Consider the following 26,489-nt stretch of genomic DNA (forward strand, 5'->3'; position numbering starts at 1 on the left):
TGTTTTTTTTCCCTATTGAACAAAATGAATCATTTAGCTTTGAAAATATCTTTCAATTAGTTTTCTTCAGGACTACCCTTCTGTCCAATAAACAGTTTTTAAAGACTGTAGAAGTGTTAAGTTTTATGTTAGATGTGGCAATATAAATAGATAACTTGAGAATTTCTCACCTTCCTTAATATACACTACATATTACCTGTCTTTAAGAAAGTTCCATTTATTTTAGTTCTTTGTTTTAGCTAAATATCCTGAACATGTATCTTTACCTTCAATTAAATCAGAAAAACACAGGAGAGGAATATTATTATGCTGGCTATGATAATAAAAGGTTCTCTAGAAAACAAAATACCAATATTTACCATATTTTAGGTATTAGAAGACAGCATCTTAATTCAGAAAACAAAATCTCTATTTGTTTTGAAACTTCTGCCTGGATTTTTCATTGAGTGCTTTTGGGTTTGTGGATTTCAGATCTCTTCATCTGCATTTTACTGATATCTTGCAGATCTCTACAATATTTCTTCTTCACTAAAAATTCTTACCTGTTTGTAATCAAATAGCACTTAGTATTCTTAAATGTATGAAGCAAATATTAAGAATGTTTCCTAACTTAGACATGATTTTGGAGATGGTGGCAGTGTGTGTGGAATTGAAAATAAGCACAAGAGAATGGACAAATGCCTATGCCAGTTGGGAAAAAATAAATTTTCTGGTACTGGGGTGTATCAGAGGGAATTTTAAAGCAGAATATATATATACTAGTATAAATTTATATAGTGTATACATACATATATGAATATTATAGTCTTCTCTTTTGAAAGACCATAATATAGCATGTTTAACATGAGTTTTATTTGTGTAATTTTTAAGACAGAAAGCCTAAAAAGGTTTATATATATATATGTGTATATATAATTTCTCTCTCTATATATATATCTATATTCAACACATACACAAATACCCACCCACGCATACATACATACATATATATATATATATATATATATATATATATAAACTGAACAGAATTAAATTTAGAAGAACAATGTTTTCTCTATTTCCTTTTCCTCTCATTACCTCCATCTAGCTTTCTGTTCATGGAGCTTATTTTTGGATCTGCAGAAGTTTATATAATGCACGAGAAGTTTTATCCCTCTGACAAGCTTGAGTGGGTGACTAATGCTCAAGCACTGGCTTACTGAAAATGACACTTCACCAGTTAGTGCTCTCTTGCACAGACAGTCTTTGGGGCAACATTCATAGAATCACAGAATCATAGAAACATAAGCATTAACAGATTTGAAGTAAAACAATTTTGAAAAGAATACTTAAAGAGAGAAATCATTAAAGAAAATATTTGTATACGAAATGCACATGTACTTTATAGTAATTATCAAGAGTAAGCAACATAGAAGCAGAGGTTGCATACCACTCATTCACAGCTTTTGAAGAAAACTACTACATTTTTTCCACTGGTCAATACACAGGAGAGCTAAAAGGTCTGTGGCAGCAAACTACAGGAGAGCCTTCTAACAGCTCTGCTAGCAAATCAAGCACTTAGATATCAAGAAGGAAGTCAGAATGAAAGTGGAGGAAGCATCTTGGCTAGTAGCACAAGTAGTAGAACTATGAAAAAAGAAAAGGAGGCTTGTAGTGTTATCTAGACTGTAACTGGATTAAACCAAGAATTTTGACTGAAATCTAACCCAGTTACACTTGTTAGCAATTGATTTTTTCTACTGTTAGGGAAAGACAAGGTATCCATTGGTTCTAAAAACTGTGGTCTGTGAGGGACCAACACACAAACAGACAACACGGTACCAATGGATAAAAGTGGTTTTGAGACATCTCAAACTACTAAATGAAACAAGACACAGAACAGAGTCTAACATGTAGGGACAAATTTACGAGTTATTGTCCAACCTGTTTGCATTGGCTTGTTTAGACACCTCCTTCAATCTTTTCATTTTTTTCCTAATTGCATCAGCATCAGGTAAATGGTGATGACCTGCAGGCCCCTTAGGAACTCCTGGACGTATTCCAGGTGAAATTCCTCTGTAGATAAATATGTACAGTAACTTTTATTATTTTCATCTAAATCAGACTATGTGCAACCTCCCAATGGAAGCTAGCCATACCTTCCAATAGCTTCACGGCCCTGTACATTTGTCCTCCATCTGGCTTCCTTCTCTTCAGCTACTTTAAAGTTTTCCTTTTGCAACTGCATCTGATCGAAAATGGCATGATAGTGTTCATATTGTCTTCTGGAAGACACAGGGAAAGGACCAACACCACCTCCGCCAACATAGTATGGTGCCTGGAAATCAGAAGGATCAGAATAGGAATCTTAAATATCAGTCTTAACAAGCCCTTCCAATTTCCATCTCCCCAGCAGATGGGGATGGAAGATGCAGAACTGTGTTCTGCAACAATTCTGATTTGGCACTAGTGCTTTTATTGATAGAATTTTCCTACTTCAATACACCAAAAACAAGACTGAAATGTGCTTTTCAGTTAGCACATCAAAACAAAACAGTATTTATCCCTCTCTCATAACAGTGGGATACGTTACATGTTTTGGAAATTATTGGTAAAGATACCTATGAAGCACAACCAGAGACGGCTCATGTTCTGCACTGCATAAATCACATTTTATCATAAAAGCTAAAAGTAATGCAGTGCTAACCAAAGTACCAATGAGTAACTGGTATCCAAAGAGACATTTTTTAAACAAAGCTGGAAACACTCAAGCATGCTTTGAAGATTGCTGAATGGCATTAAGTTGTTATTCCAAATGCAGATTAATTTTAAAATACCATTTTTACCAACCTATAATTTGGTTGAATATCCGAAATTGAGAAGCTTCCTATCTGATGTTCAGATCAGGGGAACCTCTAGCACAAGTTACTCCATTACAGAATACATTTCCCCTTCCCACAGAATTAAAATCCCTAAAGAATTTCCCCATGAAAACAACAACAACAAAAATGTTGCAGGCAATAAGAAACAGTAGTAGCCAAGGATGGATGCAGAAAAAGTGAAATTGGCAAAATAAAGTTAAGGTTGTCAGCACATGCATAAAAATGTCCACTTTATACCTGTGGGAGTGATCAAACAGCCCATGATAGTGAATCTATGGGACCTATGGCCTCCCTGTTCTACAAAATAAACACAAAGCACGGCTCTCGACACTATTCAAGGTTACCTCTACAGTTGTTTGAGCTCAGTTTTCCAAAGGTTTACCTAATGAGGTAGTATGGTCAATCACTAGGCAAATGTTCTGGAGTGGATGCTAGTCAAGCGCCGCCGGACCAGTTGCAGCCCCTGCTAGAACCCCAAAGTCAGCTCCTTGCCATCTTCTTCCCTATTTCCTTTCAGAGACAGGTGCCAGTATCCAGTCTCCCAAAAAGAAGACAGGAGAAGAAAATGATGCTGTATGTTACCCTTCTGTGCCTTCACATGAAGCTATGAAGCCTACATTAATGGAAAGTTGAACACTGCTACTATTTTAAGCTAACAGCATCATCAAGTCACTGAATGCACTGTTTTCAGGCAGGAGAAAAATGAAAAATAAATCAAGGATACCATGATAATAAATGGAAACCTACACTGATGATAACCTACTAGACTGCAACAAGATTTACACAAAACTACCCAATATACTTTGGGAAGAAATCTAACATGTCTTTAAAGCATAATTTTACCATGACATTTTACATAATTGACACTTTGTGAAAATACACACAACCACTGAATCTAAATATCCCATGGTGACTGAGTACTGAAAGATAATGCGCATTTAGCTCCAACAGAAATCTGCACGGGTTTTTAAAGTTCAGTGTTTCGTAAGGATAATCTCAATATTAGAGGCATAATTGCTTTAGGGACACATACTTTGCTTTCATTACAATGTGGTGGTGCTGCTATGGCATCTTATACAGAAGCTTGTGTTGCAGGTGGTGGCATTAACTTGAAAGAAGAGACATATAAAAAGGAAAAGGCTTCTTCTGATTCCCCATTCAACCACCACCTTCTAGTTCTGAAAGTGCCTAGTTCTGGCATCTTTAAGATTGTTTTTATATTTAAACTTTATCTACATATGTCACACAAGCAAACATGATTTCTATTTTGAAAGCACATAAACAGCAAACTACTGCAATCTTCATATTCTTGTTGTACATGGAACAGAAAATAAACCCTCTACTTATCTGGACTCTGCCCTTCATTTAGAGCTTGTTCACAAAAACTCTGCTAAACAAAAGCAAAATATTCCTAAGACTCACTAAAATACAGCAATTTGTGGTAGCAATCCAGTTTATTCTGTCAGATAGATTTGCACCATGATGATACTTAATTCTGCACTGGCTCTCTCTGATGGAAGTAGAGAATGTTAAAATTCAAGTACCTTCATGTGACTGACTAGTTCCCAGAACAGTTATGTTTCCATGATACTGTGATACACAGAAAGAGCCAAAATGAAAATGTCATTGGAATTAGACTGAATAGTTTGATACAATCCTGCAAGAAGTTAATGGCCAAGAAGTTTACTACTTAAAATATTATGTGGAATTTTTTCCCCTCACAGCCAACTCAATTTACACTGAATTTGCCATTTATGTAGGTAAACAAAAACAAAAAACATACAAACAAACAAACAAAAAAACCACTGAAGAATGCTTAGAAGCACATTTTAAATACTGGGCAAATAGTCTATTATTATAATGTGAGAACCTGGCAACAAAAATTTTAAGAAGCTTGAACATGAAAGAAAACTGTTCATGCATAGATTCGGCACAGGAAAAGTAGCAAAAGCAGGAGTGGAAAAAAAACGAAGGGGAGTATGAAGACCTGGCAAAAGACAGGAGATTCTGAAATATAAGTAGTTTTAAGAAAAAAATTGCATGCGATCTCCACAAAGCCAAGGAAGAAAGTCTGCCATACAATGTCTCTTAAATTATCTATAGTTTAAACATGGACAGCTCCAAGAGTTGATCTTCTGAAAGAAGACCAGGCCAGACAACCAATAGTGGGGGAAGCATGAGGAAGGGAAACAGGCTATAGCACATTTCTGCATCTGCTGCCAACCTTAACATCACCACTTCCACCAGAACCTTGCACATTCCTCCATCCTTGTTCCCTGGCTCTGTTTACTTGCTCCATCTGAAGGAGAAAACAATAAAGGAAAATACAATTCAAGGAAACACTTTAAATAAAACACATTTTAAACATATTTTATGCCTTCTTTTTCTAGTCTTCTCATTTTCTCTGCCTTCAGCAAACTGGTATACAATTTATTTATTAAAACAAAAACAAAACACTTTTAGTAGCTGGCAAATTGAACTATTCTGTATTCCTAGGCAACATACAACACAACACACACGAAAAGTATTTCATTAAAGTTACTGAAGTTACTGTGGGTACAAAAAAAATAAATAAAAATAAAGGCTGGAGTGCCTTGTCTACCTGATCTCGCTGGCGTTTTTCAGGCAATTCTAATCTTTTCTTTTTTGCACCTTCCTGAAAAATAAGCATACAATTTGCTATTTGTTACTGAGTCATTCTTTTAAGTCTGCCAAAATTGATTAGTGCTCCAATGACTGAGGTATGCCCATTAAGACAAATAAATAATGTTAAATAGTGGAAAAAAGAAATAAGAAATAAAGGTTTGAAGATTTTGTCATCCTTGTCCTGGACCTCGCTTTTGTATAATTTGAAAATTTACAGGTGATTTCATTATACCTCAAACATTTTCCTCCTTTTTCCTGGATTAATTTTCTTCATTGGAGTTCGAAAGCTCTAGACAAAGGCTGAAACTTCAAGTGAGATAGTTTGACACCAGGAAGAACCTTGGCAGAGAGATTCTTAAACCCATAACATGGCATGGGTAAACAGGGTTGAGAACATTATTCAGGAGCTTTTAAATTAAAAATACTGCTAAACTCTAGGGTAAATGCTACTGTACTTGTTCATCATCTCTTTATTAAGATCTCTCTCTTGAAAGCTGAGTAAAAATTTTTAAGTCAGTTTTTAATTCTTTTCTCTGACAATTTCATATGACAATCTGTTCCTATTTTTTCTAGGATACCTAGATATTAAGGTAAACTTTTATTTAGAAAACAGATTTACTAGAAACCACCATCGAACACCTAGTAAAAAAGTAGCAATATGAAGCTATGCATTTATTCTAATCTTCTCTCACATAAATGATGGGTTGCTAGTAAAGCATGCTAGACTGCAGAATATAGATACTTAGAGCTTCATAATTTTTGATGACCAAAAAACCCGATGAGGTTAGTACTTCAAATCAAATACTTCAGGAAGCAGAAGCCTTTAGAAACTTAAGCCAGTGTATTTCAATTGCAGTGAATTAACATCAGTAAAACAAAGGAGATTGTTACATGCTCCCTTGAAAAAACAGTTTATGGCTGCAAGATCAAACTACCCTGAAGCGGCTGCAAAGAGAAAATTATTTATATTACACTGCAGCCACTTTTTTCTATGCTACATCTTGTGTGTACAACACACAAAAACATACTTGAATAAAGAAAATATCCTGACTTCTTCCAGCATGAGGAATTCTCCCTGGCTCCACCCTGTCACAGTGATGGGTTGGTTTGGGGCTGGCTAGGGAAACTGATTATAAGCAGGGGCAAACTAGCAGATATCCAAGTCTTAAAATAGAAGGGAAAAAAAAAAAAAAAAAAAGCCTCGCAGTCTCATCAGGACACAGTGCAGTTTGTGTGTTCCCTCTGCCTTGTTCTCTTCTTAAAGTTGCGTATATTAGCGAAACAAGATTTGGGTTATCATTGACATTTTCCCCCTAATTCTTCAATAATTTTAGAACCCTAATTTCCCTAAGTCTTCAAAAATTTTAGAATAATTTTAGAATTAAGATAATTTCTATCAAAAATTTGAGATATCAATACTGCATTTGCAGAAGTGTCATGGCGAGAAGGAAAAAAAGAATCACTAATTCAGAAGAAAATCTGAATTACTTCTCCTGCTGAGAGTGGAAAAAGGTTGAAGTTGCATGCCTGTAGCATGTGCACATATTTCAGACCTAGCTATATCATGTAACGTATCTTGGCTATGAAGTAATTAAATGAATCAACCAGGAGAAATAGTTTTTTTTTTAAATGAAATAGTGTTTATAGGGAAAGGAGACCACAGGAAAGATTAAAAGTACACTGTTTTCATCATTTTGTTATTAACTCATGGAATGAAGTCTACAAAACACCTAATCTGATTAGAGATTTTAGAAAATAAGATAAAAAAGCTTTTTTAAGCTTTGAAATCTGGAGGTTCTTCTTGAACAAATAAGAAAGACCTAAAGATACAAAAACAATACGCATACAATATATTAAAATAACGTTTATAACTGACAGACTTCCAATTTTTCTAAGAGCAATCAACACCAACAAAGAAACTGAGAGCATATATTAAGCCAAACATTTAAATTATTTTTGCATGCGCCCATATAAAAGATATTTTGGAAAGGAATGCATAGTATTTCAATAGGTACAAACAAAAAAAATTACTTAGGTTTTTACCTGCCCACATTTGATCAACGGCTTCTTCTCATGAATCTTTTTAGGTACATCACCAGCCTTCTTGCTCATTAAAGGCACTCTATATTTTGCAGCAGGTTTGGTAATTTTCTGAGATGGTACAACTGAAGCCAGATTTTGTCCATGAGGGGGCCTTTTTGCTAGACAAGAGAAGTCACCTTTACAAAGATATCCAGGCATGCAAACATACCACATCTCCCCTTTCCCAGCTTTTGGGAAAACAGGGCTGCAGGAGAACAAGTGAACTCCTAACCCTTTATTTACTGTGAGCAGCTGGTGCAAAATGTCCAAAAGGGCCTTCCTAAACCTCACATTTTATAAGAAACAAAAGAACACAATCCCTAAGCTTCTCAGTTTGATCACTTAGTTCTGAAGGACTGGAACTTCTCATACTTTTTGCCATTCTTTACCATGCCTTCCTTACAGACACAGGGAAAAGCTTTCCAAATGGAATTCAGAGGCAGACCTCCACTAAAGACACAGGCCTGCAACCTGCAACACACAGGGCAGCAAGAACAAGAACTCTAACAGAGTTATTGTTTCGATAGCCTTTGGGGATATGGTTCCTCTGTAAAGTTCTTGAAAACATGCCAGTATCTACTTGTAAATTTGCCTCTGTGCTAGCAGGGTTCTTTCACTACAGAATAGCTGTGAAATACTTGCACAAAACAATAAAACAAACAAAAAACCCATCACACAAAGCACCTACCACAGCTTCAAATGATTACAAGGAATTAAAATTCTATAAGGGAAGAATTTTTAGGTGAGGGGGAAAGTAGCAAATCTCCTCAACAGCAACATATAAACGGTTTCTAGTATTCTGAATCCCCAACCTTCCCCACTCCCCCCCCCCCAACACAACCTAAGAACAGTACTAACTTTATACATACATTATCTTATCAGAGCCCAAAATAAAATTTATTTTTACACAATTACCTGGTGCAGCATGTAGTCCCAACTTTTGGAACATTTTGCGACTGAATTCTTCTGCCATAAGCTAAACAAAAAGTTGAATTATTAGCAAACAATATTTACTTTTATCTGAAATTAAAAAGGAGAACTCCCTTTCAGAAATACATATAAACACACCTTTTTCAGTAGGCTTCTTACTAATGGCATTTACCATAACCTAAGTATAAATAAACTGAATGCATACAGTTGAGAATTCATTATTATTAAAATTAATATGAAGTTGTACTCATTATTTTTTTTAACATTTCTGGCACAACTATTCACATTACTTTAAAAAAAAACCCTTTAGTCTAACTTCTGGGCAGTCTGGCACCTACTACCCCATTTATGAAAGTAGTTAATCTCAGGTGCAAGGAAATTAATGTAAACATCAACATGGTTTTGTGTGCAGTTTATTTTGGATTTCTGTTAGCTTTCATTTTTTATTCTAATTTCTCAGACAGGCTTGTTTCAAAAAAGCCCTTCAGAAATGCTGGAATTTTCATTTCTCTATTCTTTGCAAAATGGGAAGATGAGTCTACGTGCTCACTTCTATAAGCAACATACACTGAGTTCTGTTAGACACACTGAGTACAATAAAATTTAAAAATGTCCTTTTTCTAGTCAGCTACAACAGAAGAAGGCTTGCCAGGTTCTCATATTCTCCACTAGGCATTTGTTCAGGACTCTCAGGATAAGGAGCTGGAGTGCATTTTAGCTGACCTGTCACAGTGTTCTCATGTTTTAATTCTTGCTTTCAGACTCCTTAGCAAATCCAACCATACCAACTGACTCTACCAATCATTCAAAGAATATTCAAAGGAATTCAACAGCAGAAGAATTTTTAAGGTGGCACAGCTACATGCAAAAAGCTAAAGGTTGTACTACAAACCATCTTTCAAGTCCTCAAGCATGCCAGGAAGGCAGTTAGTGTTCTGACAGTGACTGCTAGCAAAGCCAGCTTGCTCAGTCACAAAGCCTTAAACGTTTAAAGGGATATTTTTATATGAATCTTGAAATATTGATTTTGCTTTGCTTAGAGATTACCATCCAACTACAATAGATGTTGGGGGAGTTTAAAAAAAAAAAATTAAGAACCACTTCCCCTAAAAAAAAAATAAATAAAAATAAAAATCCAAGAGAGCTCCTAAACACACCCAAAAACTCTGAAACCCCACAAAATCTCACCCTCCCCAAATCCCCTGCTGCTCCCCCTGCAGCCCTCCCCAAACAACCAAAAGCCAATAAATAAGAAGTCCATACCAAAAAAAAATCCTAAAAGAACAAAAGCAGACAGTCTCTAAGACTGCACACAATGGCAGAGACAAACTTTTTATTCTGTATAGTATTTTATCAAAAGCAAAAAGATGAGAACAGTCTTCTACTACTGATATTTCAATGGCCTTCAAGCGTTTACTTGGTCGGTGAGCTGTGACTGGAACAACCAAAATGCAGTGTTTTGATAATAAGAGCAGCTCATAGAAGAGAGAGCTCTTGAGCACATTTCAAGGCTCTTCCCCTCTCCCTCCAAGGATGCTCTGCAATTTATAGATACTCTTTACCATGACGTATTAACTACAAAAATTAAGAATTCGTATAATCCTGGTGGACTGATCTCCTGTCAGTTAAGGACAGGATCTCTGCAGTAGTTAAGCCATGCTGATGATGACACATCTCTGGGGAAGCTCTCTGAAGCTCAGACTAAAGCCAGCTAAGAACATTAGTCATGGGTGAAAGAAAATAAGCAAAGAGCATTACAGTTATGTCATAAAAAGATCACTTTCACCTAAATATGTTTGTACCTGTGATCAATACAATTTGTAATAGGTGTTTTCTACTTTTTTTTTTCCCCCTTTAAACTCAGTTTGAAGTGATGCCATGTATCAGTGAACCAGAAGAACAAACTATGTTTAAGTATTTGTATCCAATTAAGGAGAAAATAATATCTGGCGGTATCTTATTATGAATTATTAGTTTATCATAATTATTAATTATTAATATTAGTAAATGCTGAATAACCTCAAAAATATCATATCTATTTGAGCTGCCGGAAATAAAAATCAGATCAAGGAATTACTGTTGCAAAGGTTAGGACAATGAGTTTAGTTGTAAGGATTTCTTAATCTTACCTTTCAAATAAACTTTTAAGTCACTGATAAAGAAATTTAGGAGAGAAGGGCCTGCATATAATCAGAATTTCAACTGCATATGCAAGATTTTCAATTAATAATAAACTATATTCCATTAGCATTCTTTATACCCAAGTTCTCCTTTTGCATCCATTTTCCATATCCTTTATCTATTCCCTCATAACATCATACTTCCCTCATAACATCAGTACTATTGCCCACTTGTTATTCTTGCCCTCTTTTCAACTAAATTTATATTAAAATGACATCAGTAGACACCAACGGATCCAACACGGACTACCAAGCAGCTTCTTTTAGCTTGCATGCAGAGGTGTATTTAATCCTCAAGAAATTTAACTACTACTTTACTTAGCAATATTTTACAGAACAAACTCGCAAATTATTCCAAATTAAGAATAAAACTACAGATGAAAGAAATAGCATCAAAGAATGATGCTGAAGTCGTCAGTTCCATTGTATGCAACAATGCATATCTAAACCAATCAGGACTCGACTCACTAGATAGAAAGAAATAAAACAGTGCTCCTGCGCGAAAATGCATATGACAATTTAGATTCATGAAACTATCAATAGTTACTTAAACAATGTGAATTTTTTCTTTTGTATTTCATTTATCAGTATTGTAAACTTATCAAGATCCAAAGAGCCTTTTTTTGTCCCTCACAATTGATAATGTCTGGATAAGGCTTTAGTAAATACTATAGCTGCAATTTTATGTTGCATATTGACATTAAAATAAAAATAAGCCAAGTTCTGTGCTGTTTTCAGGCAAAATTAAAATGAAAAGCATCTCCATACCTGTGGTGTGAGAAATTTTTCAATGCGTTTGGCTATGAAGTTTTTCTCCAATATGGAGTTGACTGACGGTCTATCCTTAGGATTCATTTTAAATAACTGCGACAACAGATTACGTAGGTCGTAGGAATAATGCGCAGAAACAGGAGGAAAAGTTCCAGAGATGATCTTCAGTACCAAGTTTTTCATGTTACCAGCTTCAAACTGTATCATAAGAAAATAAAAATAAAAACAAAAAACTTACAATTGTGACATATGACTAAATGCCCACAAAGAAGGTTGCATGTAGAGGAGAGGGAAAACAAACAAACAAGAAAGCCCCCCAAATTTCCTTTGCTTCTAAACATCAAATTTGAGACCATCATTTTAAAACAATCCGCTACCTATTGATAGCATCACACTACTTACTGAGATCTAAAGTTTAAATTCTGAAAACAATATGCTATCTTTGCTAATAATTATCCCCTTTCAAATCTAGCCTGACAGTCATATGTTGTTACATACAATTAAGGAAAAATTATTATAAAGTATGGTATTATATGTACTAGATTGCTCTCTCCCCTTTCCTAAAACACTCAACTGTCACATGATTTTTAGTGAAAGGCTGTAAAGATTCATATTCATTCCATGCCAAATCCAAAGGAATGCATATGTTTCAGCATAAGGTCAGGAAGCAGAGAGCTATTCCAGTTCCTTTGACAATAAAAAAAACTACTACTAGTACTGTTTGATATTATTCTTTTAAAGAAACACTAGGTTTCTACTCACCGCATGCTTGAGTGTGCACATCTCATACAGAACACAACCAAGGGCCCAGATATCACTAAATCAAAGAAAAAGGACTAAGAATTAACTCTGGGCATGACACTGCCAAATAACTTAATAATCAAGTATTGTAGCACTGAAAAGGAAAAGAAGCTGCATTTTGAATATGTACAAACTTCCTCCAATTTACTCCTTTCTCCCTAAAATCCTAACATTTAGATTTATCCTGTTTAATAAGGCCTTACCCTACCCTCACTCATTCCAGAACGGCAAGATTTGGCTGGAATACCATTGAATGAAAAACCTCATGCAGGAGAGATGATTAAGGGGCAGGGAAGAGTAATCATTTTTAACTTTTAAGGGGTTCAAGGAAATATAACGCACCTTCAATGAGGACTATTCTTCAGTATGCTAGTGCAACATAAAAAAATGACTTGATAACAAGCATTTTAGTTACATTTGGGAAACTGTTACCAGATACAGCCAACTTAGAGAGGCAGTAAACATAACCAAAGTATTCGAAGGCTGTTCTTCAGTGTATGAATCTACACATATCTCTACATATGCTTAGAGAATCCAATTAGCATATTCCTGATTTTTTCATCCTTAACATGCGTTCATATTCGTACTGCATAAATTAAGGCAGCACAAGTAGTGTGGAGAAAAACTAAAGTAGAGCCACAACAAGAATATGGCTAGATCTAGAACTCAAAGCACTAAGCAAAAAAATCTCCTGAACACATTGCTCTGCACTACATCAACACGCTGAGATACCACCTGTACAGCAAAACAATCCTTATCAAGGAATAAAATGTGAGCTACAGGCCATTTACTATCATACAAGTAGAAGAGCTTCAGATTTTTAAAACACACACTCCCTCCTTCTTCCCTAAAATACTTAATAAAATCCTTATCAGTACCTTTTATTGTTGTAAGGCTTATTCTGACATATTTCAGGTGACAAGTAGTATGGTGTTCCAATGCAAGTGCGAGCCAGTTCTACAGTACTATGAAAAAAGAGGAAGGTTAACTAGTTAAGCTACATATTGGGCACGCATTACGCTTCCCTAGAGCAAAGCTGTGTAGATTAATGCTGAGAAACTAGAAGCAGAATGAGTTACCTGTTAAGAACTCTGGCGATTCCAAAGTCTCCCAGCTGTACTGTCCCGTCTTTGGTCAAAAATATGTTCTTGGTGTAGAAATTTTTAAAAGTCTGTTATTTAAAACATTCATACAGTTTCAAGTTTTTTGCCCTCAATATGTTTTGGAAGGAATAAAACTTTCTACCATTCGTCACTCTGAAGTCTCTATCATTAATTTATGCAATGACTACTGGGAAATAATAGGCCTAATCTCGTCCCACTTTATCAAAACCATGAAAAGGAAAAACAAAAACAAACAAAAAAACACTATAAATTCTAAAATACTTATGTAGGTGTGGGAAAAAGGCCATATGAATAATATTAAAACAGCTTCTTTGCCTCATGTGTCTGTTACAAATATCAAATAAACTAGGTCTGAAAAACTACAAACAAAAAAGTGTTAGCAAAATTACAAGAGCTTATATATACATATATAAAAAAAATACTCCAAATATTTTTCATAATTTCTGAGGTGACACTATCAAGATAAGACATAATACCCCAGAAGTAAATTAAGGAAGAAAAAAAAAACAAACAAACAAACAAAAAAACCCCAAAAAAACATGCACACACCAGCATACCTGTGACTTTATGTCCCGATGCAATATTTTTCTATCATGTATATGCTTTAGTGCCAAACAGATTTGTACAAACCAATCCAGAATCTAAATACAAAAGGGATTAGGTAACATCAATATATAAATTTATCTGAAAGCTTCTCCAGTTATTTTTCCTCAGGAATTTATCAAATAAGTCTTACAATTTTACTTCAAATTATTATCCTCTTCCCACAAACTTACCTTCACATATATCCTAGAAACATTAAGAATGTAGCACTACTATCACTGTAACACAAAATTCTCCTTTGAGAGAATCAATAAGTATCAACAGAAGATATACATTAACTTATTCAGGTATTATTTAATACCTGATATTACTAGGTTCAATCACACACTATAAAGACAACAAAGGTATGAAATATCAGTCTTATTGGCTAAAATATTTAAGACTTGGAACTTGTATCCTTAAGATTGTACTTTTGCTGTAAGCCATGCAAAGTCTTCTTATAATCAACTAGCTAATGAAACAAGGGTTTTAAAAAGCAGTATTACAAAACAAAACTCCTCCATAACATCCTTCCCATTAGTACTCTTTATTGATCAAATTTGGCTTAATTTGCAAGAAGTCTCCAAGGACAGACAAAATCCCAATTAAAATACCCTAAATTTCAGGCTGTTTCTAGCTATTATTGCAGTGATGACTAAATTAATACCAGTCATTACCAGTAGCAACAAGAATCACAATTTAGAAACATTCTATGTTTCTTCTTAAGCAACCGTACATGCCAAATCGAACAAGAAATTCTTTAAAGTATGTGCTGCAAAACACTATGGCAGAGGTTTGCTATTACCTGATCCTCAGAAAATAAGATTCCTTTCTGAGCATTTATTTTTTTAAACAGGTCTCCTCCTTCACAGTAATCCATCACTATGTAGAGACAGCCATTTTCTGTAAAGCAAAGCCAAAAAACAATCCAATAAATAATAAAAAAAAAACTTCTCTACAATATCTTTATGAGTATCTTAAAAATGTTTGCCTCAACATGGGCCATCTACTCAACCATTGCCCCAGAATTAGGTGCAAGACCACGCTGAAATTAAAGATGTCACTTTTATGAATGCAGTGTAAAATCCATTCTCCACCCTACTTGCTATTTTATACACACATAGATCACCTAACCCTAAAAATAGATAACGAAGTTCTAAATCATGTAATTGCATCCACCTGTCCAATTAATTCTTGCAGTTTTACTGGGACAATATACACATACATAGTGCAAGAACGTGGCAAATATTGGTTGTCACACCAGAGTTCATTCCAGACACTGAGGAACAACAACAGAGCTTCCAGCAGGTGACAACATATGGAACTCAGAATTTTCTCATTTTGAAGGAAATGGGGAGAGACCTCCAAAACCAGTGTAAGCACACATAACACATTTATACCAAGTTACCGTTTTGCTCCCCAATAGAATCTTTTCAAATACTGTTGAGAAAAGAGATGAGGCAAAAGAGAATGGCAAATTAAAAGCATATTGATGAAAATTCTAATATTTTATGAATAGTAACTCAAACAGGCTAGTAAAATAGAAGAACTGCAGTATTCACAGACTAGGTGTCATTTTGAAAAGAGGTGAATAAGTACACACAATCAAATGCCACTCAAAAGGAACAGCCCCCAAACACCCCCTACAACTGAAAGGTTAGTAATAACAGCAAAAATAAGAGTGAAAAATAATTAAAGCCTTTAAGTCACTTAAATGTCATTTCCACAAAATGTTTCTGATATTTGCCTTCTAAAACATCAAGAATATAACTTTCCATTTGAGGTTAGAGTGCTTTGTACATTGCTTACGCTTTACAATTGGAATTATTTTGAAATATGATCCTAGAACTCTGAATTTCTTGCAGACCTACCTTTGAAATAGAACAGTATGTTCAAAGTCAATGTGCTTCAACAAGATGCAGCATGAAGTCTCATGAACTAGGAATTACATAATCTACTTCATGAAGTATAGCAGTTTTAAAGAACAGGCCTCAATTAAAGAAAAGTGGTTTGTGGATCATGTGGATTTATAAAAAGCAATAATCAGTCTTCCGATTTACAGCATATACTTCTAACTTAATGGGCAGAAAATAAAAACCCAAAATCAAAAGGCATGAAAAGTCAGCAGAAAGAAGAAAAAAGAAAAAGTTCTTTCATGAATTTCAAATAATATTTAAGCTTTTAAATACTGTCTTTAATCTTACACAACAGAGCTTTTATCTCTTCTGATTATTTCCCACAATATTCACTGTAAAAAAAATGATGTGAAATCTTTCTCCTAAACTCTTTACTTGTCACATCTTTCATACTATCATTGAAAGAAATGATAACCAGGAGAGAACTCTGGACCACTGGTTAAGCAGCTCCTTTCTACAGATGCCAGCGAAACATCTTTTTCTAAGTAACTCTTTCAGTTTTGAATTAAATTGCTCCTCCTTTCATAACTTGGTAAAGGACACTTTCAGCAATCCATTCTTCTACTTTTTACAATTATGTCATTTCTTTAATTACTAAAGACCACATCCAAGAAGGCAAACTTCTGAGACGAGATTGCAGTTGCTGTTTATAAGCATCTGAACTTAGATCATGTTCATACTTAAGATACATGACCATTCAAGTGATTAGGACAGATGAAAGAATTTAAGGGGCATATACTGTGTAGAAACAGGAAAGATAACCCTTTCACTTTGACATCAACCAAAATTAAATTATGCAAGGAAGAGACAAGAATGTTTCTAATAAAAACAATCAGGAAGAAATGAGGACAGTAATAAAAGGAGGGGAAAATCATTAAAGAAAAAAATAATCATCTAAAACGAATTATTTGAATTAATTTTAAATTTTAAAAATAAGTTATTTTAGTAATTAGTAAAACAGAGATAGTCCTTTATTACTATTATTTCACGTTCTATGGTATTAATTACCTTACCTTCAAATGACTCCCTATACAGGACTATATTTGGATGTTTCATGTTAGCCAATACAGCAACTTCTCGCCTTGATTCTTCTCTCTCCTTATTTGACATCTTCAGAAGGAAAACAGTGTTTTTTGAGAATAGAAATACAAACAAATAACAAACAAACCAAAGGACCAGTACTTAATGATAGTAATCACTCACCTTAGAGATGTTTATTTCTTTAATAACATACTGCTGGCCATTTTCTTTTGCTTTGACCAGAATTGCTTTCCCAAAGGATCCTTCTCCAATCTTCCGCACTTTAATATATTTATCCATAGTTATCTGCTTAAGGCATTCTTACTTGAGCACTAATAGAAAACACAAAACAAGTATAGTCAGCTGTACTTAGTCTTTCAGCCTGTCAGTTCATGTTACATTTAAATGTCTTAAAATATCTTAAAATGTTAACCCATTTATCTCTTTGACTACATTACCTGCTTAGTATCCTTTCTGTAAATCATCTACTCTTAATCTCATCTTTATTTTTGTTCGGTTGTCTTAGTTCATGTAGAAAACGACTGCACTGCAAAAAAAGTTTTCACCTTGACAGTAACAGCATGTGGTTAGTAATCTTTCATTCAACTTTATATCTGTATATCTATTCTTAAAAAACACTAAATAGGGTGATCTTAAAGCGCACTAGATTTTGAAAGTCAGTCACTCTAATGAACCAAAAATCAGACTAAAGTCAAGAAATTTCCAATCAACTATAAAATTATTATTTAACACAAAAAGGCATGACTATTTTTACTGATTTTTTTTTCATACCACACAGAAAGTAGTCTTTACAAAATCGAGAAAAATCAGTATTTCTACTGCATTATCTGACCAGTTAGACTAGAAGTTTTTAAGATTAAGCACCATTACTTAGCTGAACACGGGTTGTGTTTCAAGTACTATATTAATAAATAACTTGGTAATATGAGACCAGAAAAAGCTTAAGAGAGGAAATAATCAAGCATTGAGGGAAATACTGAGTATGACAAAACCTGAAGTGAATTTAACATAAGTAAACTATATCAAACTAATTTCTTCTCTTTTTTTGACAGACGTTTTTTATCTTGATGAAACAAAAGTTTCAGTTATGCATTTGGTAAAGTAAATGAAAAAATATAAATAATCAACGTACGGAAATTGCAATAAGATCTGTAAATAAATAAATAAAGTTTTCTCCCCAGATTTGCAAATCACTCAAAGCTAAAGGTCAACATTAAAACAGTGAAAAGAATTGGCCGTAAAAAGAGGAAAAAAATCATTGCTGGGTTAATAGGTCATCTTTCCTAGAGCAGAAAAAACTTTTATTTCCTGAGGACTTTCAGTTGAAAAAAACTAAAAGCTTCTCAGCTCAAACCTCACTTAAGAGTACTAACAGTGCTCATTCTTTGCTGTGCATTGCTTCTCTCCAGGAAAAGGCCTTACTACCTCATGCTCACACACCTCAGGCAAGGCTTGTCTCACTGCTTTAGAATCATCTTTTTGTCAGTCAAAAAAATGACCAAGCAACAGACAAGGAGTTTTGCTGAAAATGCTCGAGAACATAAAAGCCCTATATACCATGGGAAGCAGACCAAAACACCAAAAAGAAGGCCCAGGAGAGCTGAAGTAACCTTTTGCACAGAACAAAAGATGAGAGTAAAAGATGACTAGGCATAACTACTTGGAAAGAAAAAAGTAAGATAGAACTGTAGTTTGTTTTTCTCTTGAAAACACATCAAAACAGTAGACGTGTTAAGCTGCCACTAAAACGACAGAAAAAAAGGATTTTACATTAACATCAATATTACCTTTTGAGCAATAGTAAAACATACCGGCTGGGATCTTATTCTCACTTCGGGTGCTTTGAATCAAGCTCCCTTGCTACTGCTTTATCATTTACCAAACCAGCTGTGCTGTACTAAAGCTAAACCAGCAGTCCTAAATGTAACTTGGGGTGACTGCTGCACACAAATATAAACTATCAGCCAGGAGCCTGTGGCTGGGCTACAGCTAAGTCAGAGTAAAGATACAGGTTTGCCCTAGCGAGCCTGCTTATTTTTACCTGTGGCACGCGAAACAAGAGCCTGGAGAAAGGACTTCAATGCTGCCAGGGCGGAGGCTTTCCAAGCCCTAGGTGAGAAGGTCGCTTCCCCAACTGGGGATGAGGGAGACTTGTGCGCCGAGGCACCATTCACCCCCACGGCGCACGGCGACCGCTGCGTAAGGAGAAGGCCACGGCGCTAGGGAAAAACCCCAGGCCGGGCGCAGACCGTTACAGGGGGCCAGGCCGCTGCGCTGCCCCCAGCCGGGCCGAGCCGAGCCGGGCCGGGCCGCCCCCCGTCACGGCCAGATCGGCAGCAGGGCGAGAGGCGCGACCAGGGAATCAGTTGCGAGGAACCGCCCCGCAGCACCACCGTCACGTTGGCGCTGCGCAGAACGGCGGCGACGGCAGCGCCCGCCACGGCCCGCGCCCGCCCCCGCTCACCTCGCGCCGCGCCCGCCGGTGCGGCGCCCGCTCAAACCGGAGCCTCACGCCTGCCACAGGGCCCGCCCCTTCCGCGCGCCCATTGGCTCAGAGCACCTCCCCAGCGCGGCTCCTATTGGTCCGCGGCGGGAGGCGAGGCACCGCCCTGCGCGCGTAGCGGCGCCTCACCCTGGCAACGCGGGGGGCGCTCCGCGCATGCGCGGCCGGTTCCCGTTGGAACGCGTTAACGCAGGGCGGCAAAGGGCAACGCGCTGCGGGGGGCTAACGAGTGCTGTAGGGGCTGGCGGCGGCGACAACTGAAACTGTCCTGAGAGCCTTCGTGGCTCAATGTAACTGGGCGGCGGGCCCTGCCTTTCGTGGTTCCCTTCCACAGATTTTTTTTTTTTCCCCCCCTTCGGAACGAATTTCCGGAGGTGGCCACGGACGAAACTTAGGACCAAAATAAGTTTATTAAGACAGAACTCACGCGGGCCCGCCATGCTGCGCACAAACACGTTCCCGAGACGGGAAGCCCCGCCACTGCGGCGGGGCACGCGCATAACCGCTCCCCTCGGCGCGGGGAAGGGAGAAACCGCCACTCCGCCGGAAGCGGAAGTGGCGACGCGCGCGCGTGGCAGGAAGCCCCGCCCTTGCCCTCAGGGCCGAGGGGGCGGTGCCGGTGCCGGGGCGAGCGTTGGGCCGGGGCCGAGCCGGGGCCCGCGCGTCCCGCCCCGCTCGGCGCCGCCGCGGGACGATGCGTGAGCGCCTCCCGGAGGGCAGCAGGCGGCGCCACCCGCACAGGTGAGGCGGCGGGGGCCGCGGCGGGCCGCGCTCCTGCGCTCCGGCCTGCCCGCTGCGGCCGGGCCGGGCCGCGGCGCGGGGGGCCTGCACGTCCTGCCCGCACCGGGCCCCGGGAGCGGTCATGGCGCTCGGTTCGCGCCCTAGGCCTTATCTGCCCCAAACACACACCGAACCGCCCAGCGATAGGGGGAGGTTTCCTATTTTCATTCCTTTTTTTTTTTTTTTTTTTTTTTTTTTTTTTTTAAACACAGCGCATAGTGAGCGTGCATAAAATGCCCCCAGTAACTTAAATAGGGTATTTGGAGCTTGCTTTTCTGGTTATAATTCTTTATTCCTATGGCTTAGATTCTGCCTTGGTAAGGGGACTGGGTGGGAAGTCTGTAAACTACTTCTCAGGCATCCCCGGTCCTTACCAGAAAAGGTTTTAAAAATGGCTTGCCACCCCGTTTAGTTTTTGTTAAGCAGCAGTCGCTTTCTGCTCTCAGAAAAAAATGTAGTGGTTCTCTGTCTTAGAAAGCTTTAGGGGCCACAGAGTAGGTCTCACGTAGGCAGTGCTAAAAGTATTCTGCTTGTTTGGTGCTGACTCACAGGTTTGGTTGTTAAAGTTTCAGGCAGGCAAGAGAGAGGGTTGTTCTTAGAGGCTCCCAGTTAAATGAAGAACGTATAGGTCATCTGAGGTGAAAACTAGAGATGGGTTGGGCTATTTTGTATTTTTTCAGCTATCTGGGTAGCCAGAAAAAGGGAAGCTCATGGGACAACTAGATATCATTCCTCAGCTAATGAACAGCTGTAGGTATGTCAGTGGAAAAGGTTAATATCAAATGCTAGTACTGAAATATTCAGTATTGAATAATAAATTTGCTGTGTCACGCTTGAGAGTGCGGAATTAGGTAAAACAGAGCCTAAACAGAGCCTAAAAATAAAATTTGGAATAATTTAGGGGCTAAATTGTGTTAGAATAGACAGGTAAAACACTTCAGGAAATATATATCAATCTGATAATCATTTGCAGTTTGGTATTCAGAAGTTCTTAATCAGCTTGTGGGACCTCTGGAATTCATGGTACAGAGTTTGTAAAGGCAAAATAAATTCATGCTTATTGAAACATCAGATGTATTGATGCTTTTTGTTTTCGCTTGCCTTTCTTTTTAGTACAAATGTTATGGCTTTTTTGTTCTGTATCCCTTGGCAACATAGAGGTCTTTTTGCAGAACAGCTACTTGAGTGGGAAGAGTCTTGATATGACAGATTTGAAAGCAGATAGTTATCAACGCTGTGGGATTTTTGTTTGTTTGTTTGTTTTTTTGGAAGAAACAGAAGAATGTTCTAACATAAGATTTTCAAAAATTGTTCATGTTCTGTAGGACAGTTACCTGTGTAAAGTAGAGTATGTTCCTATGTATTAGACCGGTGAACAGCTTTAAATGTGGTATCTTGAGCCTATGGTTGGGAAATAGGTGTGATCTTGCTCTGCAGTCTGAACTAACCCATTTGGAAACAGTAATGCTCTAGGAAGACATGTGCCTGGGCTAGTTGGGACCATGTCCAACTGGAGTTAGTGTGGAATTTGTACTTTAAAGCCAAATGACTTTTCATCTTTCTGTATCTTCTATATAAAACGTCGAGTTGTATAGCACTAGGCAAAATGGAGTTTGTATTTTGTGTGCTTCTGTTTACTGTTGGTATATCGTTTCTACAAATTCTTTACCTAGTGATAACAAACGCTCTGCATAAGGTGTATTAATGTAACAATTGTATTGTTTCTAAAAAGGCATTGACTTTGTCAGTCATATGTGTTTGTTAGAAGTTATCCTGCAGTAAGTCTCTTCCCAATAAAACTATTAAAAAAAAAGGCATGTAATAAGGACAAGGTTAATCAGATTTCGGTGAGGAAAGTTTTTGCAGATTTGTCAATCTCTGCTCCTACAATCAAGTTCGTGCTTTCTCCTGTGCTCTTTTCTACGCCTAATATTTGTCATGAACTGTTGTTTCAGCAATCTGAAAGAGATAACTCAGTGAACAGCTGGATCTGGCTATGTAGTATATGTTCTTTTCTTTCATGGAATAAATTCTTTTGTCTTCTCTGTTCTTCATACTTTTAAGAGTTCTGTGTTTATGTCTTTATCTCATTGCTTGCAACAGTACCCAAGTAATCTCTGAGTTGGGTTAGCAGTGGCAGCAGTCATGTGCATATCAGCCTGCTGTACATTCTCCCTGCTCATCTTCCCCCAGATACTTTATATCTGAGTGCTCTGAATGCAGATTCCCAAATGTGTGTTCCCTGCATCGATCTCTTGTTGGAACCTGAAAGGGCAGATTCCGTGTTGGCTGACATCCTGAAGCTGTGGACACATCAGGCCATCTCTTTGCCTGTGCTCGTGAGTGTGAAGACTGTAGCGCCGGACTAAGTGATGCTGTGCTCCTTTGTGCTTGTTTGTATAGCAGGATTTGAAAACATGTGATGAAGGTAGTCAGAATGCTAGACTTCATACACCTAAATTTTCTGTAGCTAATGTGCAACTTATTTTTGAGTATTGGGAGCCTTTATAAAAGGTAGTCTGTGAGAATCATGTTTATCAAAAAACAGCACTCATGTAAATAGATTCTGGTAAGAGACTAAAGCAGGCTGAAATGTACATAGTGTTCTGCTTTAAAGAGGTCTATTCTGCTTTGAAAGGTCAAAACATGGAAAACAAAGTAACAGTTTGAGATAATGGCTGCCCTTAAGGCCAAAACACTCAAAAGGAGACAAAGTTGGCAGATTGTTTCTGCTACTTCATAATAGAAAGGATCCCAGTTGGAGAACTTGAAGTAGCTGCAAATCTGCTTGTGCATAGGGCATCCTTACATATTTGTATTACGTAGGAAATGCTGAATGTGTGTGCCTGGAAATGAGTAGGAAGATAAGAGTTTATAGTTGGAGGTTGCCATTATTGCTACTGTTATTTTAAACGATGGGCAGGGAATCTAATATATTCTTTCCCCTCAAACTTGCTAGGCAAGCTTTTTCTTTTTTGGTTTGCTTTTTTATTATGCTTTCTAGTTACAGATGTACATTCCATGTTCACTTTGAGAGGGAAAGGAAGAATAGTGAATGAGTAAGTTAAATAAGTTCTGTCTTAAAGCACAGATCTCAAACTTGCACTGTTGTTTTTTTCTTACTTTCTTGGTAGGTTTTGATAAATATCTTTTTAAAAGTTAATGAATGAAAAAGTACTTGCATATTGAGTATTTACACCATAATACAGTATAATGAAGAAACATTTGGCAGTTGAGATGGTAAAAATGTAAGTTCACTTCAGCAATACATTTAAGTTGCAGATAAAGCTACTGAGGTGACTTAATGTTTTGACACTCTGTGAGTTAATTCACATACTTGTTCATCTGAAAGATAAGTTTGTGTTTCAGTTCATTCCACCTTTATTTCCAAATTAGTATTCTCTGTCAGATTTGTTGAGTTTTGATGTTTATCTGTAGTTCTTAATCTACTGCAGATCTTCTGCAGTGATTTCCATTATTAATTTTTCCTGTGTGCATGTCTTTTCTCCTCCTCCCGCTACCCCAGACCATCCAAAAACTACCACCACCAAAAGACCATGAACTAGTTCATGTGTTCCCAAACTTTATCACTTTTTGGTTCTGAAAATGGGAATCCGCAAATTTCCAAAGAGAGCTAGTATAACAGGGGAATCAAATGGCATAAACAGATCAGCCTACAGATCTACTTAATATCCTCTTAAAATTCCTGTCAATGCTTGTAAGTCTGCAGAATACTTGAGACTCAACCATTTGAACCCTGAATATTCCTGTTGTTTATTATCAAAAAATCTCAACATTTATTCCTCTCTAACTAAAAAAAAAAAAAAAGTGAACAGATCTGGTCTTTGTGGGTGCATAACATATGCTTAATATAACTGACTTTTGTACTCTGTTAATGAGAGAAGCCTTACAGTAAAGTATTATTTAATCAATTTTCCATAATTTTCAAAACCAAAGATCTCAAAAGAAACATATTTTTTCCCCCCTAAAATACCCTGTAAGAAGTTTGTGTGCCATTTCTAAAGCCTGACAAAGTAGGCGCAATTTTAGAAGTTGTATTTGCTTGTGAGCCTTTTACAGATGGACAGGAAAATATATAAATGAGGGAAGTTGCAATGCACAATGCATTCAAAAGTGTTAAACCACTTGTGCTTCAGTACGTAGTTCACTTTTGGAAGTGTCTGCATACCTGGGGCTTTAATTCCCCTTCCTTCCCTTCTCTTGCCCACCTCCTGTTAAGCTGGAAACAAAGAACAGAACCAGTGTTAAATTGTATTTGTCAATTTGTTAATGAGTTCCACAGCTTTCCTCCCCCCCAAACTTGGGAGCAGACCAAATTGGTAATCAGTAGCATGTGGAGATGCTATTCCTGCAGAAACAGGGGTGCTATTTCTCTCTTTGTAGCTACTTAAAGGCAAAGGTGAGGCAAGCACCATATCCAGCTATTAATTACAGATTGCTTCAATCCTTCCTTGCATTGTTGCCTTAAAGTGTCTGCCCAAGGGAATTGACAGGGAGGCTATTGCTGGGGCTTCTCAGCCTTGAAGTATGAACAGCTCTACAAATAGCATCTGCTGGGCATACCAAGAACAGCAATGCTTTTTGGGGGTAACTAAATATTTCCTATTTCTAATGAGAGTATGGAGAATGGATCCCTCATTAGTTGGTATAGTCTTCGCTGCTTTTAAGTTTGAAAATTAGTGGTGGGGGAAGGCATGCTTCCAGAGAGAGTTAAGTAAATGGGAACCACCAGAGAACCCCACATGATATCACAAGCAATGGTAGTTTGTACTGTATTTCAAAGAACTTCCATCTCCAATAGCACCTACAGTATCAACTCTTCTGATCCTTGAGAAAAAGTCTTTGGGCTTTACCTTTTGTTTGTCTTAAGGAATTTGTGGTGTTCTTTTCTGAATCTGGTCACAAATGGAACTGAAGTGTTTTTTTGTAAGCTGATTTTTTGCTACGGGAACTCTCCCTCTTTTCTTTCCTGGACACAATCCTTGCAGCTGTAGTGGCTAACCTATTAGTTTAAAAACTGCTGCTATACATGTATTGACCATTAGCGTTAAAGTGGCAGCACTGGGTGCAGTTTGTTCACCATGTTTCAGCTAAGGATCAATGCTTACCAATCAATCTTAAGCCTTTGGCTAATATTTGTTTTTATACTTAATCTCAGTTTATGCTTTTTGGTTTTGAGGGGTGTTTCTACAGCCTCTGCCCCCACTTCAAAATCTAAAAGATCTTAGTCACCTCATTCAGCTGCTTACAGCTCTGCCTGTGTGGGAGGGCTCCTCTTTAACACTGCTAGCAGTGCCATTTCTAATGCATCAAGGAGTCAGATTATCTTAGTAAAATCAAATCCAAGTTGGGAATGTAAAACCCTTCTGCTGCCACAACTGTGCACTGCCTTAATGGTTAAGGCATTTTAGAGAGCAGAGCTGATGTAACTTCAAATATTTCATGAAAGCTAGAGTCAATAACCCTCATGTTTGAAGTCATATGACTAGAAGCATGAGTTCAGTCATAGTACTCTGTAATTAGGCTGGTAGCTCTGTTTTTCTTTTTTTTTGATTGTTTTTTTTTTTTTTTGAAGTTTGGGTCATAAGAAAGCAGTATCAAGTATCACAAATGAGTGGTGTTGACTCTGTTTTTGTGAAGACCAGATAGAGTGGGTGGTATTCTGTATTGGTATGTATAAGAAAAGTGAGAACTTTTCACCTTTACTATATTAAGCTCTCATAACTGAGAATGATGGGATTCAGTAGAATGTAGAAAGTAGGTCTGAATACTCTTTTCTAATTGCAGTTTAAAATTAAGAGAATATCCATATGCTTTACAAGTATTATTTTTTCATATAGTTTTGTCTCACTGTGTGTTTATGTACTTGTCCTTGTTTTCTTTCTGTCTGAAGAATGCTTGAATATGTGTATTGAAAATACAGTAGATCTTTACATATATTTTTGGAAATCAGCTTTTCCTCTCCTATTCCCGGAGTGCCTACTACATAAACTCACTTAGGTGGTATTTATGTTTTTAAATTCAAGTAACTTCAGTTAGCTGGCTGTACTCCTTTGTGGCAATACTGTATATTTTAGATGTGATATAAAAATGGACTGATATCCTTGTGCTTTGGTCATTAAATAGCTATAATAGAAGTTCTGATCCTGAGGTCTATTAAGTTAGTTTAAGATTTTCTTTTTTCTTGGATGTTAGAAAGAAGGATCATTTTATCCTTATGTTTTCATGAGATTAAAACAGGTATTCCCTAG

At 37.2% G+C, this 26,489-nt stretch overlaps 2 protein-coding genes across 3 annotated transcripts in view; one reads left to right on the forward strand and one right to left on the reverse strand.

Annotated features, from left to right (window-relative positions):
* NEK1 (NIMA related kinase 1) overlaps window positions 1-17,535 on the reverse strand; it is a 39,943-nt gene extending 22,408 nt beyond the window's left edge. The window contains exons 1-15 of the mRNA XM_088528118.1: window positions 17,480-17,535; window positions 17,097-17,245; window positions 16,907-17,003; window positions 14,783-14,880; window positions 13,953-14,036; window positions 13,351-13,418; window positions 13,150-13,236; window positions 12,233-12,287; window positions 11,468-11,668; window positions 8,505-8,565; window positions 7,551-7,708; window positions 5,464-5,517; window positions 5,086-5,160; window positions 2,139-2,317; window positions 1,924-2,055 (exon numbers count right to left, since the gene is read on the reverse strand). Coding sequence (XP_088384244.1) covers window positions 1,924-2,055; window positions 2,139-2,317; window positions 5,086-5,160; window positions 5,464-5,517; window positions 7,551-7,708; window positions 8,505-8,565; window positions 11,468-11,668; window positions 12,233-12,287; window positions 13,150-13,236; window positions 13,351-13,418; window positions 13,953-14,036; window positions 14,783-14,880; window positions 16,907-17,003; window positions 17,097-17,213 — 1,466 coding nt within the window. The 5' untranslated portion in view covers window positions 17,214-17,245; window positions 17,480-17,535. The remainder of the gene's footprint in view (window positions 1-1,923; window positions 2,056-2,138; window positions 2,318-5,085; window positions 5,161-5,463; window positions 5,518-7,550; window positions 7,709-8,504; window positions 8,566-11,467; window positions 11,669-12,232; window positions 12,288-13,149; window positions 13,237-13,350; window positions 13,419-13,952; window positions 14,037-14,782; window positions 14,881-16,906; window positions 17,004-17,096; window positions 17,246-17,479) is intronic.
* Window positions 17,536-20,052: 2,517 nt separating this feature from the next.
* CLCN3 (Cl-/H+ antiporter 3) overlaps window positions 20,053-26,489 on the forward strand; it is a 52,506-nt gene continuing 46,069 nt past the window's right edge. For both annotated transcript variants that reach the window (XM_088528123.1, XM_088528125.1), the window contains exon 1: window positions 20,053-20,178. The gene's annotated coding sequence lies outside the window, so the exon portion shown is untranslated. The remainder of the gene's footprint in view (window positions 20,179-26,489) is intronic.

The sequence above is a fragment of the Tinamus guttatus genome, unplaced genomic scaffold (genome assembly GCF_059628265.1).
Source record: "Tinamus guttatus ecotype Peru unplaced genomic scaffold, ASM5962826v1 Tinamus_guttatus_pri_ptg000301l, whole genome shotgun sequence".
Lineage (NCBI taxonomy): Eukaryota > Metazoa > Chordata > Aves > Tinamiformes > Tinamidae > Tinamus > Tinamus guttatus.